Source organism: Felis catus, chromosome A2 (assembly GCF_018350175.1).
Source record: "Felis catus isolate Fca126 chromosome A2, F.catus_Fca126_mat1.0, whole genome shotgun sequence".
NCBI lineage: Eukaryota > Metazoa > Chordata > Mammalia > Carnivora > Felidae > Felis > Felis catus.
The window spans coordinates 20,620,605-20,636,300 of record NC_058369.1 but is presented as its reverse complement, the minus strand read 5'-3'; the positions used below and the strand labels follow the sequence as shown (position 1 = coordinate 20,636,300).

The 15,696-nt window shown below is 56.4% G+C and overlaps 2 protein-coding genes across 8 annotated transcripts; one reads left to right on the top strand and one right to left on the bottom strand.

Moving 5' to 3' along the window:
• Nucleotides 1-63: 63 nt before the first annotated feature.
• On the bottom strand, nucleotides 64-6,838 carry PARP3 (poly(ADP-ribose) polymerase family member 3). Of its 6 annotated transcripts, none has more exons than XM_019822398.3 (11): nucleotides 6,686-6,836; nucleotides 5,400-5,589; nucleotides 4,627-4,752; nucleotides 4,222-4,410; nucleotides 3,878-4,010; nucleotides 3,562-3,788; nucleotides 3,172-3,318; nucleotides 2,878-2,964; nucleotides 2,444-2,621; nucleotides 1,082-1,237; nucleotides 64-630 (listed from the first exon to the last, which is right to left on the bottom strand). In XM_019822398.3, the coding sequence occupies exons 1-11, from the start codon at nucleotides 6,793-6,795 to the stop codon at nucleotides 461-463; spliced, it is 1,713 nt and encodes a 570-aa protein (XP_019677957.3). In that variant the 5' UTR covers nucleotides 6,796-6,836; the 3' UTR covers nucleotides 64-460. The 6 variants fall into 6 exon arrangements, with proteins under 6 accessions (XP_019677957.3, XP_006928898.2, XP_019677965.2 ...); XM_006928836.5 differs by lacking the exon at nucleotides 6,686-6,836 and adding an exon at nucleotides 6,276-6,638 and having other exon boundaries at nucleotides 5,400-5,641; XM_019822406.3 differs by lacking the exon at nucleotides 6,686-6,836 and adding an exon at nucleotides 6,276-6,638 and having other exon boundaries at nucleotides 5,400-5,637.
• Nucleotides 6,839-7,075: 237 nt separating this feature from the next.
• RRP9 (ribosomal RNA processing 9, U3 small nucleolar RNA binding protein) lies at nucleotides 7,076-14,729 on the top strand. 2 transcript variants are annotated; one of them, XM_019822427.3, is made up of 16 exons: nucleotides 7,092-7,252; nucleotides 7,532-7,620; nucleotides 7,821-7,887; nucleotides 10,208-10,317; nucleotides 10,684-10,751; nucleotides 10,833-10,874; nucleotides 11,113-11,239; nucleotides 12,074-12,198; nucleotides 12,281-12,373; nucleotides 12,703-12,803; nucleotides 12,883-13,017; nucleotides 13,094-13,156; nucleotides 13,307-13,452; nucleotides 13,535-13,614; nucleotides 14,375-14,448; nucleotides 14,562-14,729. In XM_019822427.3, the coding sequence occupies exons 2-16, from the start codon at nucleotides 7,587-7,589 to the stop codon at nucleotides 14,653-14,655; spliced, it is 1,359 nt and encodes a 452-aa protein (XP_019677986.1). In that variant the 5' UTR covers nucleotides 7,092-7,252; nucleotides 7,532-7,586; the 3' UTR covers nucleotides 14,656-14,729. The 2 variants fall into 2 exon arrangements, with proteins under 2 accessions (XP_006928897.1, XP_019677986.1); XM_006928835.5 differs by lacking the exon at nucleotides 7,821-7,887 and having other exon boundaries at nucleotides 7,076-7,252.
• Nucleotides 14,730-15,696: the final 967 nt, after the last annotated feature.

The window sequence follows — 15,696 nt, the reverse complement described above, 5'->3', positions numbered from 1 at the left end:
AACAAGAGAAAAGGAGGCCTGGGCCTGGTGCAGCTGCGGCACAGACAAGCAGAGGCCAGGGAGTGAGCAGATACAATATTTAATAAGCTTGCTGTGCATGCTTGAAGTTTAGCCTACCCTGGTGCTCACACCTCTCGGACAGACAAGCTGGGCCAGGGTGGACAGCCCAGGTGGATCTGGGATTCTGCCCACTCTCAGTCTGTGCTCCTCTAACTTGAATGGGCTGCTGTATCTGTGCCCCAGTAATAATGGCAGCCCATCATGCCCATCACCTTAGGAGGTGAGACTCTGGGGCCACGGCCATGCCAGGGCTAGCAAGGATTGGAGGGAGGGGGGGATCACTGTCTGGGACACAAGAGGGAGATCTGGGGGCAAGAAGGGGTGATATGGGGGATGGGCAGGAAGGTTGAGATGATGGTCTAGCGGCCAGCAGGCCCCGGGGCAAGGGTAGGGGGACAGCTCAGAGATGAACCTCTAGCAGGTAGCGCAGGCGACACTGGCTCTCTTGGTAGATGAGATATTCGCTCTGGGAGAAGGTGGAGCTGCTGAACTCTGCGCAGGGCACGGGCTGGCCCTGGGGCACCGCCACTCGCTGTCCATCCAGCTCCAGCTCGGTGTCCTTGGCTGGATCTGCAGGGCACAGCAAGGGCCATGGGTGACTCAAGGGTCACTGGTCCTTGGCTTTACCAGTAAGTTTTGCCTCCTATGCTCTCCACTTCTGCCACAGGGAACACCTGCTCATTCCCCCCCTTGCAATCTCTAAGCCACTGCACAGGCCGGGCCTTCTGCCTGGAGTATCCTCCCCATTTCTCTGCCTGGGAAATGCCTACTTATATCTTTCAATGCTCAATGACACCTTTTCGTTGAAGCCCTCCTGGATGCCCAGGAATATGTTCAATCAGCAAATGTTTGTCGAATGACAAAGTGAATGACCATAGTGAGGAAGCCTACTGCTTTTTGTCCCTCTCCTCAGCTTCTTCCCTGCCCACCTCCTGGGCCCACCATGCCCTGAAAGCATCCTGGTCCCCGAGCTCAGCCCCAGGTCTCTATCCTCAGGCCTGTCTAGCTTTTCAGGACTCACCAGGCTCTGTGTGGCCTCGGGCAATGACACTGTCGAAGCCAGGGGGTGGCTGCTTCAAGCTGGGCTCGTCGATGGTGATGTGGTACTCTCTGCCCAGTGCCACCTCACCCAGGAACATGTAGCCAATTTGGTGGGCTCCGCAGGACATGCCAGTAACTGGGGGACACAGGGAAGAAGCTTGGCCCTCCTACCTGACTCCCTGGTCCCCTTCTGCTGTATCCTTATCTCCTCTGGCTTTGTTGACCGAGCCCAGGAAAGTGCCCACTCTTCCTGCATCCTTAAAAACACCGCTTGTCCTGGCTGTGCTCCCCCCCACCCCTTAACCCCACTCTTCTGATCCCTGAGAGCAGGTGTATGCAGCCCCTTCTACCCGACACCAACGTCAGCAAGGGGCTCCCAGTGACCAAATCCAGGGTGGAGGCCTTTTCTCTCTGTCCTGTTCTGTTGATTTTACCACTGGCATCCTCCACCCCCTAGCCTAGGACCCCCTTGCACTGGCTCTGCTGAGGCTACCCTCTACTCCTTCATAGGCTCTTCTGCCCTCCTGGTGGTCCCCTTGGCCTTGAGCAACCTCAGACATCCAAGAACATCAGCCCCATCCAACCTTGCTCTCTTGGATCAGTGGGTGGTGGTGGTCTCCAATGATGGGCTGGCCGGGGAGCCAGTCTGGGGAGGTCTCCTCAGTGAGGACACCTCTGGACAGAAACTTGGGGGTCATCAGAGATACTTCAACCCTGTCACACATGCTGCCCATCCCACCTCCCGCACATCCCTCTCACGGATTCTTTCTTCCCCCACCTCCACTGCCTGGGTTGTGTGCCCATCACATCTGGCCTGGGTAAGAACATGGCCTCCCTATGCCTCTGGCCTCAGTCGCTCTCCCTGAGGCTGTAGCCACTGAGATGCTGCTGCTATACCAAGTCTGGTGAGGGTTCCATCACTATCTGGATAAAGCTCCCTTGATCTTCCAGGCCCCAGCCCTCGCGCCCACACAAGGCATTTGCTTGGAGCCTTATCATCAGGCTGTGCTTGGAGGTCCTGACATGGTATGCGTAGCCTCCCAGCCTGTGTGCCACTTCCTAGTTTCTTTACCTCCAAACCTCCTCTTTCACTGCACTCCCCTCCACATCTGGCTGGCACGCTCATCCTACCTGCATCACCTGCTCCAGGAAGAGATGCTGCCTGGGGCTGTCTGACCTGTCTGTGACCACTGGCCCCTCCACGGAGTCCCCATAGGACTCAGGATGCCCCGCTGAGCACTCTCATCAGTAGCTATTCAAGGTTTCCTCTTTTGGGCGAGCACTGGGCCTGGTCCTCCCTGGTGTCCTGCATCTGCCCAGGTGGCCCCCGGGGGTATCTCACCATAGCCCGCTGACTTGCTATTCTCTGAGGCGAAGTAGATGCCCTTGCCAACGCGGCCACCAGAATGTGGCATGATGCGAAGCCCACTGGTGAGGATGGCGGCCACCACAGCCACATTGGTGCCATGCCACAGCAGCCTCCGATTACCCAGCTTGGCGTGAGCCTGGAACCTATCTCCCTGCGGGGAAGGAGGTGGGAACAGGAAAGGTCATGCTATCCAAGCTCAGGTGCTTCTCCCTGATGCTCAGAGAGCACCACCAAGGCCAAAGGCCCCTCTGGCCAATCACATCCACTCATGTACACGTGCACAAGACCTGGGTCTGAGGGAAACTGACAAGTTGTTAAGCTGACTCACTAATGGGCACATAAACTAAGGTCATCTCCTTCAGAGTCAGATAGTGATAGGGGAGTGGGTTGGGAGGAATCTCTCTTACCTCCCCTTCTCGGTTTACTTTCCAAACATGTTGAAGAACAGGGCACCTGTGGGTATTGCCAGTCTGTTCTAAGTAGGTATATATTACCTGCAAGGAAAGCAGATGCTGGATGCCGAGGCTGACAGATGTGTGGACAAACCCCCACTGTTGCCCCAGTCCCAGAACTCTCCTTGGGCCCTTCAGAAACAGGGAGAGAAGGCCAAGGCCAAGGGATTCCTCTGCACACCAGGAGGGCAGATGGGTAGAGGGACAGTGCCTGCTATTAGCCAGGCTCCTCTGTGGGACCTGGCCCACCTTGTACTCGGGTGCCTCAGAGTCGAGCAGCTGGAGCTGACACTTAAGGAGCTGGTAGTCTCGGTCCAGTGGGTGTGGCACCTCCTTCACCTTCTCCTCTTCAGGGGCTGCCTGCAGGGTCTGAGCCAGCTCGATGTCTGCCAGCACCTAAAGTGATGGGCACTGGCAGCTTGTCTGTCCACTTGACTCCCAGCCTCCTCCCTCCCACACGACTGGGACCATGGTCACCCCACCTGTGCACCCCCATACCATCTATCTGCCTGGCCTTCCCCTCCCCTGTCCTTCAACCTACCCATTCAGTCCACCTATCTGGGCCTTCTTGGCCATCTGTCCTCCATCTCCCTTGCCCAGTCTGTCTGCCCCACTGCCCACCCACTTGCCAACCCTCACCAGCAGCATGTCCTTTTTGGCCTGCAGAAGCTCAGGGGAGTTGATAGATGGGGGCCGATTGCGGCCAAAGTTGTGGGGAATGACAGTGTAGAAGTGGGAGGATAGCTTCTCCAGGCTGAGGCCACCATCCGTAGGGTCTTTGAGGGCCGCCTCCAGTGCCTCCAGAGCCTCGAAGCCCTGTGCAATCTGCTGCTTGCTCAACTTCCCTAGGGGCATCTTCTTCACATCTAGGAGGTGGGGAAAGTCAGGGAGACTCAGTCCCATGGCCTTGCAGCCCCCAGGCCCCTGCAACCCTGTCCGGCCTCTCTCCCCTCACCCAGGTTCATGAGGGTCATGGCATTCTTGAACATGTCTTTGCTGAAGATGTTGGTGATGAGCTTCTGTGTAGCTGCGTCCAGGGAGCAGGGCCGCACCTGCTGAACCATGGTCCTTACTGGGCCTCCAACCATCTAGAGGTAGAGGGCACAAATGAGCAGGAGTAGCTGGGCACAGCCAGAGAAGAACCTGGCATTAAACAGAGACTGGCCAGGTTGAGGCCAGAGAAGAGAGGCCTATGCCTGAGGCCACAAAGCTGGACAGTGGCAGAACACAACTGGCTGGGTTTCTCCATCTAGTCCCCTCCCTCAATGCAAGGCCCACCACCCTCCCTGGCCACTTCACCTTCACCATGGCTTCCTGGGCCTCGTCCTCTCCCCGTACTTCAATAAGCATGTACTTGCCCGGGTGGGCCACAAAATGGTCCCGATCCACCCAGCTGTTCTTGGTCTTGTCCCGAAACTTCTTCTCAAAGTCCTTTTTTGCATCCTCCAGTAACACGAAATAGCTGAGCTTTGACTGGCCCACTTCTCCCTGCAACCAACAACCTTCAGGGGTGTGCCTGCGACAGTACCCACTGTGGACATTAGTTGCCCTCTGCTGTGCCAAGAGCCCCTGGGTAGTCAGAAGTGGGGAGGGGGTGTGGTCAGCAGCTGAGTAAGTTGTGGGGACCCTGGGGGAGTAGGGGGCATGTATTGTAAAGAGAGAGGTGGGGAGGAGGTGGGCACAGGGTGGGAAGGTGGCACTCACCACACGACCCCAGCGGTTCCAGCAGGCGAAGCGGTCACCCTCTTCCAGCAGCTGGATGATGTAGAATTTGTTGTTGTTGCTCCCGATGTTGGTCTGGTTCAGGGTGCAGGCGTAGTCTTCATGCACCTGGGGCCAGAGGGGGCATAGGGAAGGCAGGCTGGCTTGGGCTGCCCTTGAATGAGACAGGGTACCCAGCTGCACAATGACAGGGGTCTGATGGGGAAGGAGTCATGCTGCACTGGGGCATCGGAGGAGGCCCTGTCAGGGAAGGCTTGAGGAGGTCACGGTTCTGCCCTGGGGGACACAGATTGAGGGGACATGACTCAACCCAGGCAGTTGGGGGGAGTTCTGGGAGGATATGGCTGTGCCCTGTGTCAGGGAATCAGAGAGAGACATTGGTTCTGCCCTGGGGGGTTGACAGGGACATGACCCTGCCATGCAAGGGATCTCAGGGGATATGGCTCTGTGGGGCTGCTTTAGGGGACATAGTGAGACCTGGAAAGACTGAGGGGTCACAGCCCTGCCTTAAGTGTGGCAGGGGGAGGCCTAAGAAGCTCAGGGGCCTGCTCTGGGGTCTGAAGAACAGACATGACCTGCCTGGATCTGATGGTATATAACCCTACATGACCTTTGGGGTCTTGGGGGAACATAGCTTACTTGGGACCTTGACCTATCAGGCCAGAACCAAGCCCCAGTGGGAAGCAGAGTAGGTCTGAGTGTATTTATACCTAGGAAGGAGTAGGCTCCAAGACTGGATGGGGCCTACAGCTTACCTGAGTCCTGGGACTGTGGCTGAGTGGGCATGCTGGATCCACTCGGACTATGTGCTTCTCCGTGGGTGCAGCTCTGAGAGCCTTGGCAGTGGAGCGGAAGCTGTCCTCCTCCTCTGCCCCCTGACGCCCCTTCTTTTTTTCAGGACCCGCATGTTGCACCGGGGGCTTGCGCTTTGGTGCCATGGCTCTTCTGGGGCACAGAGGGGTCCCTCAGGGCTTCATGGACTCTGCATTCCACCTGGCTGGCACAGCACCAGCTTGCCCCACTTTGGGTTTGCCCTTTGGTGTTCTGCCCCCAACCCCCCACCCTCAAGCCACTGTCTCCCCCTGCTTCCATTTCCCCATTCCCAGACTCAGACCAAAACCAGCTCTCTGTACCAGTCACCTTTCCCTTTTCCCATTCAGAGGGGCCAGGCCAGGACCCCGTACAGTCTGCCCGGGGTCAAGGAAGAGTGGTTCCCTATCCTCTAGCAATCCAGTATGTCCTGATGAGGGAGAGAAAGTGAAAGGAGAATCTCCTTCCTCTTGCTTCTGGGCTCCTCCTCCCTTCAGAGCACTCCCTGGGTACTGCTTGCTCCTCCCCTGTCTCAGCTGACTCAGATGGGCCTGACATGGTTGCTAGGCTGAGTCACCCAACTATGGAGGACAGTGGGCAGTAGTAGCTCCCCGGGGCCACCCTCCTGGGGCCAGATGTGTCTCTCCAGAACGTGCGACCCAGGGGCCCAGAAACCATTCATTCCCAAGGGGTTCAAAAGTTCTGGGGTGCCAGTCAGGGTGTGAGATCAGTGGCCTTGAACTGCCAGAGGGCAAGGGCCAGTCCCACCCACCCCTGCCCTGCCCTGCGGAGGGCTGTGGGCTGGATCATAGGGCACTCACCTAGGAGAAAGAAGCCGTGACCTGGCGGCTAGTGGTGGCCTAGTGGCGGCCACTAGGTCTACTATCAGGACCCCCACAGCAGTTCCAGTTCTAGGGCCTTGTCTAGCAACCCTCTGTAACCTTAGATGTGACTTGGAGAGTGATTTCCCTACAATCGCCAGAGGTGGGGGCAGGGGCAACACAGGAGTGAGGGGTGTGGTTTTCTAGCTATCTGGCCACCAGTCAAGTGAGTCAGAGGCTGGGCAGGAGGAGGCCGGCAGCCTGTCCCACGGACCCATGGACACTTGATAGGGATACAGCCAAGGCCTAAGGGACTGACGCATCCTGAGCGCCGCTTGTCTGGCCAGAAGTGCGCAGTACAAGTCCGCCGGTTGCCAATGACCTTGGACCCTGGTGCAGGCACTGCCTACCTCTTCTCCAGGCTGCCTAGATTCCCCGGGTTATCTAGTGCCAGGCTGGTTCGTTCTTGCCCCCGCCCCCGACGGGGAGGAGTCACGTTCCGAGACGTGAAACCCTGCATCTCTGACACCTCCCAGCGTTCAAGGGCCGCAAACACAGAGAAAGCCCGTCTCTTCCGACCCGCCCTTGGACGTCAGCCTGAAGCAGGGCGCACGCGCCACTGCCTTGTGCCGGAAGCGCCCGGAGAGGCTTGCTACCTACTGAAGACTGACGCAGGAGCCTGTAGGAACTGTTGGAGGCGTGGCCACAAGCGTTTACCCTATGGGCGCTTGGGGGGCGTGGCAGAGTTTACAGAAGGACCCAATGGAGCTGTGGGAGGCGGGGCTCACCGGGCAATGGGAGCCTATCCGGGCCCGGAGTCTTGCCAGACCGCCTGGGTTTAGCAGCCACGTGAGTTCTCCGTGGCGGTCCTTACACGCAAGGTGGGCAGCATGTCGGCGGCAGCGGCGGCTCGAAAACGCGGAAGGTCGGCCTCGGGGGCCGGGGCCGGTGCAGGGGTCGGCAAGCGGCGGCGGAAGGTGAGTCTGGCTCTTCTGCAGGCCAGAGTCAGTCCCGTTACTGGGACCACCGTCATCTCCTACGGACACCCTGGCCCCGGCCCCTCCGTGGCCCTTTTTTCGGGATTCCAGCTGGAGTCAGCTTCGTCCCTCTCTCCGCGGGCCGAATCCTGGAAGGCCTTGCACTTGAGTCGGGGGGCCACCGCCTTTCCTAGTCCCGCGGCTCTCGAGGGATCGGAAAGGGCTCTTGCACAGTGCCGGGGTGGTTGGGACCCTTGACCAACGAAAGGATTATTTAAGTCTCAGGCGGATTCTGCCGGGGAGAAGGGCAAGTCCAAGGGAGGCGGCAAGATGAATGAGGAGATCTCCAGCGACTCCGAGAGTGAGAGGTGAGCTTTCTTCCACTGGGGGAAGGGGACACTGAGGCCCATGGTGTATGGAAGACTCAGTGAGTGTGGGCAGAGCTGGGCCTAGAACCCAGGTTTCCCGCCTTTTTGGCTCTTAGATCTTGGCTCTTTCCTCCAGTTCTAACCCTGATGAGTAGGTCTCATCTTGAGGAGATTGAGAAGTCTCATCTCCTTCCCTGCAGGGTCCCAATGCGAGACCAGTGAGAGCTCCCTCATTGGCAGGGACCTGAGCACAGGCTGGACTGGCTGGTAAGGGAAGTGGAATGCAAGAAATGCTTGCTAGTTCTTCATCTGCTTTCCCACAATTTTACAATTGCTGCTCTCCCCGCTGACTCTCAACATACGCCAGGTACTGGCTTTACTGTTGAGAATAGAGATCAGCAGGCAGGTGAAGACAAAACGTGTTGTAATAGGATGTGTATTCTACAGCTCTGTGTTCTGGAGACAGGTGAGGGAACATTTAAATAGGGCCTGGAGAGATGAAGAGGAGTCCCTCATGTAGAGGTAGGGAGGACACTCAGGGATCAGAGAAAAGTCTAAGGCTTTTTGTATGTAAATTGTCAAATTTGTATGTAAAACTGCCAGACTGGGAGATGGAGAGGATGGAAAGGTAGGTGTTGGCTGCATCCAGATTGTGGACGGCTTTTAATACCTCCCTCATTCTGCAGGTGACAGGGGTGGGGCATGATGCAGGGTTTCAGAGGACGCTAGCAAAGTGTCAAGTCCTGAGCCTGTGGAATGGAGTCTGTCATATCAGGGGATGGATCCTAGAGTTGGCCTTAGAAATTCAGCTTCTAAAACTGAGTACATGTTGGCCTTAACCTGCTCACAGAGATATATATTTTCTCTCAAGGTTACTCTGGGCAGGTGTGTGTCTGGCCCTGTGCCAAATACTTTTAACATTTAAAGAATGTGTTGTGAATGTATGAGATACAGAAGAGTTCATGAAACGCGTTTGTACTATAGGGAGCAGTGGTGAAATGATGAACCTCTGTGCGCCCACCCCTTAGGTTAGGAACTAGACCATTTGCGGAAACTTGGAAGCCCCAACTGCATTCCTGACTTGAGTTAATCATTTCTTTGGTCTCCCCTTCTTCCTCCCTCCCCTCCTTCTCCTTCTCTTCTTCATTTTTTTCATTCAGATACAATTTACATATAGTAATATTCACTTTTAGCGTACAGTTTGTGAGTTAAACACATGTAGTTGTATAACGACCACCACTGTGAAGGTATAGAAGGGTTTCATCACACTCCAGAACTCCCCCCCACTCCTTTGTGGTCAGTTACTGCCCTGCCTCCAGTCCCTGCTAACTACTGTCCCTGGATTTTGCTTTTTCCAGAACATCAAATGAGTGGAATTATACAATACAATGTATATTTCCTTTGCTTTCCTTTAGAGTTCTGTCTCCTATGTGTGAACCCCTAAACAATAGACCGATTAGTTTGGGTAAATGGAGTGCAAGTTCTAACCTTGGCTGGTTAGCAGGGCAGCCACCAACCCTGTTGGCTGAAGGCTTGCTGAGCACTGAGTACTAAGTGGTCTCTGTGACCTGATTTAGCTTCGGCTTCCTTGAGAGTTTCCAAGGTCCTTTCTGGGAAAGTTGTGGGCAGGGTCATGAATGAGTCCTGGGGAACAACTGGGGAATTTGACAGGGACTAGGTATCTTTAGGCATGTGATCAGAAGGGACGGTTCCTGTGACCTACCTCTAGCTCCCAGGAGCAAGTCAAAGTAGGACTTGTCTTGAGTAAAGAGAGTGCCCTCAGCTGGGGTAGGGAGTGGGGTGTGGAAGGGAAAGCAGAAACTTCAGCACAAGGTCAAGCCAAGACCAGTTAAGCTTCACCTGGAATCCTGTCCTCAAGGTAGAGGATGGTGCTATGGCATCCATAGTGAGGTGGCATCCAAGGTGAGGATGAGGCAATGACATCCCAGCGTGTCTGCCTCTTGGGTCCTTTTTTCAGACCTGGGCTGGCTGCTCCCCTGTCTGGGGGTGGTTCTGGGATTTACCTTTTCTGCTTTTCATGTTGGATCTCCTATTCCCTGTCTCCCATGCCTTTCTCATTCTTAGTTTATCCTCTTGTTTGGGGAGCACATCCCCATCCTTAAATGAAGTGTAGAAAAGACCAATCTTGTGGCACCTTGTATATCTGATAGTAACTGGCATGGCCTTCCAGGAGTTCACATTTTCCTTCAGAATTTTGTGTGTGAGGCTCCTTTGCCTGCCTGCTTTCAGTGTTGTTGTTGAGACTTCTGAAGCCTTTTGATTCCTGACCCTTTGTATGTAACCTTTTGTCAGCAGCCTGTAGAACCTTCTCTTTCCCTCTAGAATTGAGAAACTTCACAGTGATCTTCTTGGGTTTGGGGTCTCTTTTCACCCTTATGTCGGGCCCTGGGTAGGTCCTTTCAATTTGGTAAGTCACCTGTTTTGGTTTTCTACATGTGTAATCGTTGGCCATGAGGGCTGGCAGGGATGGGGGCGGTTGAGTGTCGGGAAGCAGCGACGAGGCATGGTCGTAGAGGCTAGAGGAGCGGGGTGAGCCCCCTCAGAGCCAGCCCCTCCCCACCCCCAGCCTAGCTCCCAGGAGGACTGAGGAGGAAGAGGAGGAGGAGCTGGAGGAGACAGCCCAGGAAAAGAAGCTGCGCTTGGCCAAACTCTACTTGGAGCAGCTCAGGCAACAAGGTGAGCCCATGCACTGGGCCTGTGAGTTCAGGGTCTGTGCTTAAGGCCGCCTGCTGTACCTGATGGGTGACTGATGCAGGTACCTGGTGGGCTGTCAGAGCTCCTGGTGCCAGTGGCCCTGGGGGGAGAATGGCTAGGAGAGTAACGGGCCTCCTGGGCTGGGCCAGACATTCAGCTTACTTTATCTCTAAGTAAAGGCAGGGGGTAGGCAGGAGGAGACCCCTCCTTTGCCCAAGGTATCCTAAACTTTCCATGGGACACAGCTTGAGTGTTTGGGGCCCAGGATGGAGGTGGTGGTGGTGGGGATGGGAAGGGAGAAGTGGAGTCTCGGCCTCGGTTTACTTGGTCTGGTCTGTCCTTGCACAGAGGAGGAGAAGGCTGAGGCCCAGGCATTTGAGGAGGACCAGGTGGCAGGGCGCCTGAAGGAGGACGTGGTGAGTGTAGAGGGAAGGTGGTAGGAGAGAAGGGTGGGGCTGGCCCTGCTCCTGGGAGCTCACCCTTTCCTCTCTGTGCAGCTCGAGCAGAGAGGCAGGCTGCAGAAGTCGGTGGCAAAGGAGGTGAGTGGGCAGGGCACTTTGGTGTAAGTAAGCCTGGGGACTCAGGCTGTGGGGGTCTTTCTTTGCTCTGGAACGTGGTGAGCACTAAGGCAGACAGGACGGACCAGATAAGGGTCTGATCCTTGCAGTTCTGTGTCCACTTTGCCTTCTGGTCAGGGTGGTGGGAAAGGATGGCATGTGTGTGTGTGTGTCGGGGCCTTCCTGCCCCCTGTCGCAGTGACCCAGCCCTGCCCACCAGATTCAGGCCCCAGCCCCAGCTGACATCCAAGTCTTGCGGGGGCACCAGCTCTCCATCACATGCGTGGTCATCACCCCCGACGACTCAGCCATCTTCTCTGCTGCCAAAGACTGCACCATTATCAAGTGTGAGTGAGCAGCTGGGTGGGGGTGTAGCCTCACCAGGGGTCTTTGGGGAGGGCTAGTCGGTGGAGGAGGGAGTAATCAGGGCAGACTGAGGCCTGATGGGGAAAGCTTCTGGAGGTAAGTTTGCTCCTGAAGAAGTGTTTTCTGTGGGCGCCTGGGTGGCTCAGTTGGTTGAGCATCCAACTTCGGCCCAGGTCGTGATCCCGTGCATCCTGGGTTCGAGAACTGCGTCGGGCTCTGTGCTGACAGCTTGGAGCCTGGAGCCTACTTCAGATTCTGTGTTTCCCTCTTTCTCTGCCCCTCCCCCAGTCTCTCTCGGTCTCCCCAAAATGAATAAACATTAAAAAAAAAAAAATGAAGTGTTTTCTGGATGACAATGGAAGCTTCTGCCCAGGAGTGGCACTAGTGACTCTGTGTTGCTGTCACTGGGGATGATGAGGCAGGATAATGATTGAATGAGGAGTGATGCTGCAGGTGGGCAGCTGGAGGGTACCTGAGGCCCTGTGCAGTCTTGGGATTGCATTCCTGGTCCTCCTGGGTCTCCCCTTTGACAGCGGAGTACTTTCCTCAGGAGAAACCAGAAGAACGCGCACGCACCCTTGGTCCCAAAGCTCCATCCTGTCCTTTTCTTTGGGGCTTTGTGGCTGCTTTTTGGCATTATTGTCACCATTTAACAGATGAGGAAATTGAGGGGACTTGTGCAGGGTCTCACAGTGGCTGAGCCAGATCTTTGGCCCTGAGGCCTCGACCTTTTCCACAGCCCCATACTGCCCTTGAGGGGGTTGCCAGCTAGTCCTCTCCTCCGTCACAGTAGCCTCTCTCTTTCCTGGTGTTAGGGAGTGTTGAGAGCAGACGGAAGCTTCATGTGATCCCACGAGCCAAGAAGGGTGTGGAGGGGCAGCCCCCCGGCCACGGCAGCCACATCCTCTGCATGGCCATCTCCTCTGACGGCAAGTACCTTGTAAGGCAGGGTTGGCCCTGGGAGTGGGTGAGAGGCCCGGGCACACATCGGGTGCCTGGGGCCATTGTCATCATCTCCACAGGCCTCGGGTGACCGCAGCAAGCTCATTTTCATTTGGGAGGCCCAGAGCTGCCGGCACCTGTACACTTTCACGGGACACCGGGACGCTGTGTCGGTAGGAACTATGGATGTTTGGCGGTGCTTGGGTGACGGGGTGAATGAGGCAGGGGGTCCTTGAGGTCAGAGAACCTGTACTTCTGTGCAGTCGGTGGCACTGTAAAGGACATGAAGGGGTGAAGGGATAGGGAAGAGCTGGGAGAGGCTGAGTGGGCTTGCCTAAGAAGCAGGGAGCCCTCTGAGAAGTCTGCAGCTGCTTGATGGCTAGGGAGTGTGCCCTGACTCCTGTGCTTTGTGACCTGCTTTTCGGGAAGTCCTCCCTGGGCCTGACCCGTCTCGCCTGCCATAGTTCAGGTCCCCTTTCACCTGCTCTCTGTGTACCCTTAGGGGCTGGCCTTCCGCAGAGGCACCCACCAGCTCTACAGCACGTCCCACGACCGCTCTGTGAAGGTGTGGAATGTGGCGGAGAACTCCTATGTGGAGACACTGTGAGTGTGTGCGGGGAGAGGGTGTGCGGATGTGTGTGCTTGTTCATGTGTGACCCATCCTGCCTCTGCCCCCCTCCAGCTTTGGGCACCAGGACGCTGTGGCCGCGCTGGATGCCCTGAGCAGGGAGTGCTGCGTGACGGCCGGGGGCCGAGACGGGACGGTGCGCGTGTGGAAGATCCCGGAGGAGTCCCAGCTTGTCTTCTATGGCCACCAGTAAGGAGATCCGCTGGGCCGGGTTGGGAAGGGTGCTGGGGAGAGGGGCCATGCCCCTTACTGCTCCTTTTGCCAGGGGCTCCATCGACAGCATCCAGCTCATCAATGAGGAGCACATGGTGTCGGGTGCAGATGATGGGTAAGAACTGCCTTTTGGATGTCTCGTGCCACTGCCACTGCTCCTGGACTTGCCTCCTGGAGTCCCTCTGTGCGGCTGGTGTGATTCCTTTCCGCTGAGTGGCCTTTCTGCCCTACCCCAGCCCCTCATGATCATATTCTCCGTTCGCAGCTCTGTGGCCTTGTGGGGCCTCTCTAAGAAGCGGCCACTTGCCCTGCAGCGTGAGGCCCATGGGCTGCGGGGGGAGCCAGGCCTGGAGCAGCCCTTCTGGGTGTCATCGGTGGCAGCCCTTCTCAACACGGACCTTGTGGCTACAGGTGGGTGCTCTTTGAGGCAGGGAGGAGGGGGTTGCAGGGTGGACTGGCGTGGGGGTGCCCACTGTCTCCCTGTCTCCCACAGGCTCCCACAGCTCTTGCGTGCGGCTCTGGCAGTGTGGGGAGGGCTTCCGACGGCTTGACCCTCTCTGTGACATTCCCTTGGTGAGTGGGGCTCTAGTCCCCAGCCTGTCTTTGCCACAGTCCCGAGGCCCAGGAGCTCGTGGCCCCTGGAATTAGACCCTTACTGTATTTTCCTACCAGAATGGAGGCTCCTCATGGAGCCTGAATGGAGGCTGGCTCCTCAGGGCCAGCTATGACTTCTCTTTTTTATAGTCCCAGCTTCTAGCATAGGACCTGACAGGAACCCTCCCTCCTTTTTCCTCTTCCTTCTTCCCTTCCTCCCCTTTCCCCTTTTCTACTCCCTACCTTGTCCTGGGTGCAGGGGAACAAGGCAGGGAACATTGTGTGCAGAGCCATGGAGGGCCTGGTGCTGTGATGGGTTCTGTGAGGCTGGTGCCAGATTGACACCAGTCTAGGGCTTGTGAACGTGTGGCACCCTAAGGGACAGTGGCAGGATGGTCAGCGACATCTGGTGACAGTGAAGGGCTTGGTGATGGTCATGGGGTCTCTAGGATCCCACAGCCAGGAGCTAAGCCCTGGGCTACCCCTGACACCCGACGTACTTGGCATACACTGTCTCCTTAAATCCTCACAAATTTCACTGTGCGGCTGCTGCTCTGTTATCATCCACCTCACAGGTATGGAGGCTGAGGCCCTGACAGGTCAAGGGCTGGTCTGGGTGCAGGAGGCAGAGCAGGGATTTAACCTGGCCTGCTGAGGCCAAGCCCTTGGCTGTGAGGCTGGGGCTGTGGTGTTGGGGGAATCTGTTCTCACATCTTCCCATGTCTCTCCCTCTTCTCAGGTGGGCTTCATCAATAGCCTCAAGTTCTCCACCTCTGGGGATTTCCTGGTGGCTGGGGTGGGGCAGGAGCACAGGTATGAGGCATCCTTGGAGGGGTGAGGGTGGTGAGGCTGGGCTACCTGGTGGGACTGGGGGTGGTGGGGGCTGGGCCTGGCCTCAGCTGCTCCTTTTGTTTTGTCTTCTGCAGGCTTGGCCGCTGGTGGCGCATCAAAGAGGCTCGGAACTCCGTCTGCATCATCCCCCTCCGCAGGGCCCCCAGGCCCCCCACTGCCGGCTCCTGACTCCTCTCCACTTTATTTAAGTCCTTCCCAGGCCAGGCCCTGCCCTCTTTGTATTAAAAGCCTCCTCTTTTGGGCCTTGTCTCTTGCAGCTTCTTGGGCGGGGACAGCGGGTGATGGTGGGACTGTGGCTTGGAAAAGGCCAGGGAGGGACAGGGCTCCCACAGTCTCCATTCTGCCCCTCTGATGGCAGAGAGCTTTTTATCCTTTTCCATGGAACTTGGGGATGGAGACCTCAGAAAGCCCCTGGTCCCTAAGTATCCTCTGTGACCTTATTAGGCCAGGTCTCTACCCACTGCTCTGGGCTGGTAGGTGTCAGAAGCTGACCTCTCAGCCAGGAAGCCATGGCTGTCCAATTATGTGTTGGGGCTGGCTGTGGAGTCTGAGAACTGACAAGACCACTAGGCCTACAAGTCAGGGTGTCAGGGTGACCTGCCCCCCACCCCCGCCATTCCTGCCAGGGCCAGGTCAAGAACCTGGAGGGGACAGACTGCCCCTGGGGTGGGAGTGACACGCTACACTGTTTATTGCCTGGGGACAAGTGTCAGACTTAGGAATAGTGTGGTCCCCTCAGGAAGCCACAGGCTTCTCTCCTGCTCCCATGCTCTTGAGGCCTCACCCTCAGACCTGCTCCTGCCTGCCCTCATTCTTCTGAGGCCAGCGGGGTCAGGTTCAAATCAAACCCCCAAAAATCCTGTTCGAGGTCAGAAGACGTCGATAGAATTCATTTCATGTGTCTCTCCTCCAATTCAGCTCAATGATGGCATAAACATACCTCCTGAAAGACACTGCAAAGCAACACTGAAGTATACCTTAATATACTAACCCCTTTCCTATGGACGTGCTCCTACTAGGGGAAATCCACAGCCTTTGAATCCTTGCTCCCCACTAAGTAATGCATCATTTTTCTTCTGACTGCTTTTATGATTTTTCTTGAGATTTGATATTCAGCAGTTTAATTACATGTGTGGGCATGGTTTTCTTTCTTTTTTTTTAAATGCTTATTTATTTTTGAGATGGAGACAGAGCGCGAGTGGGGGAGGG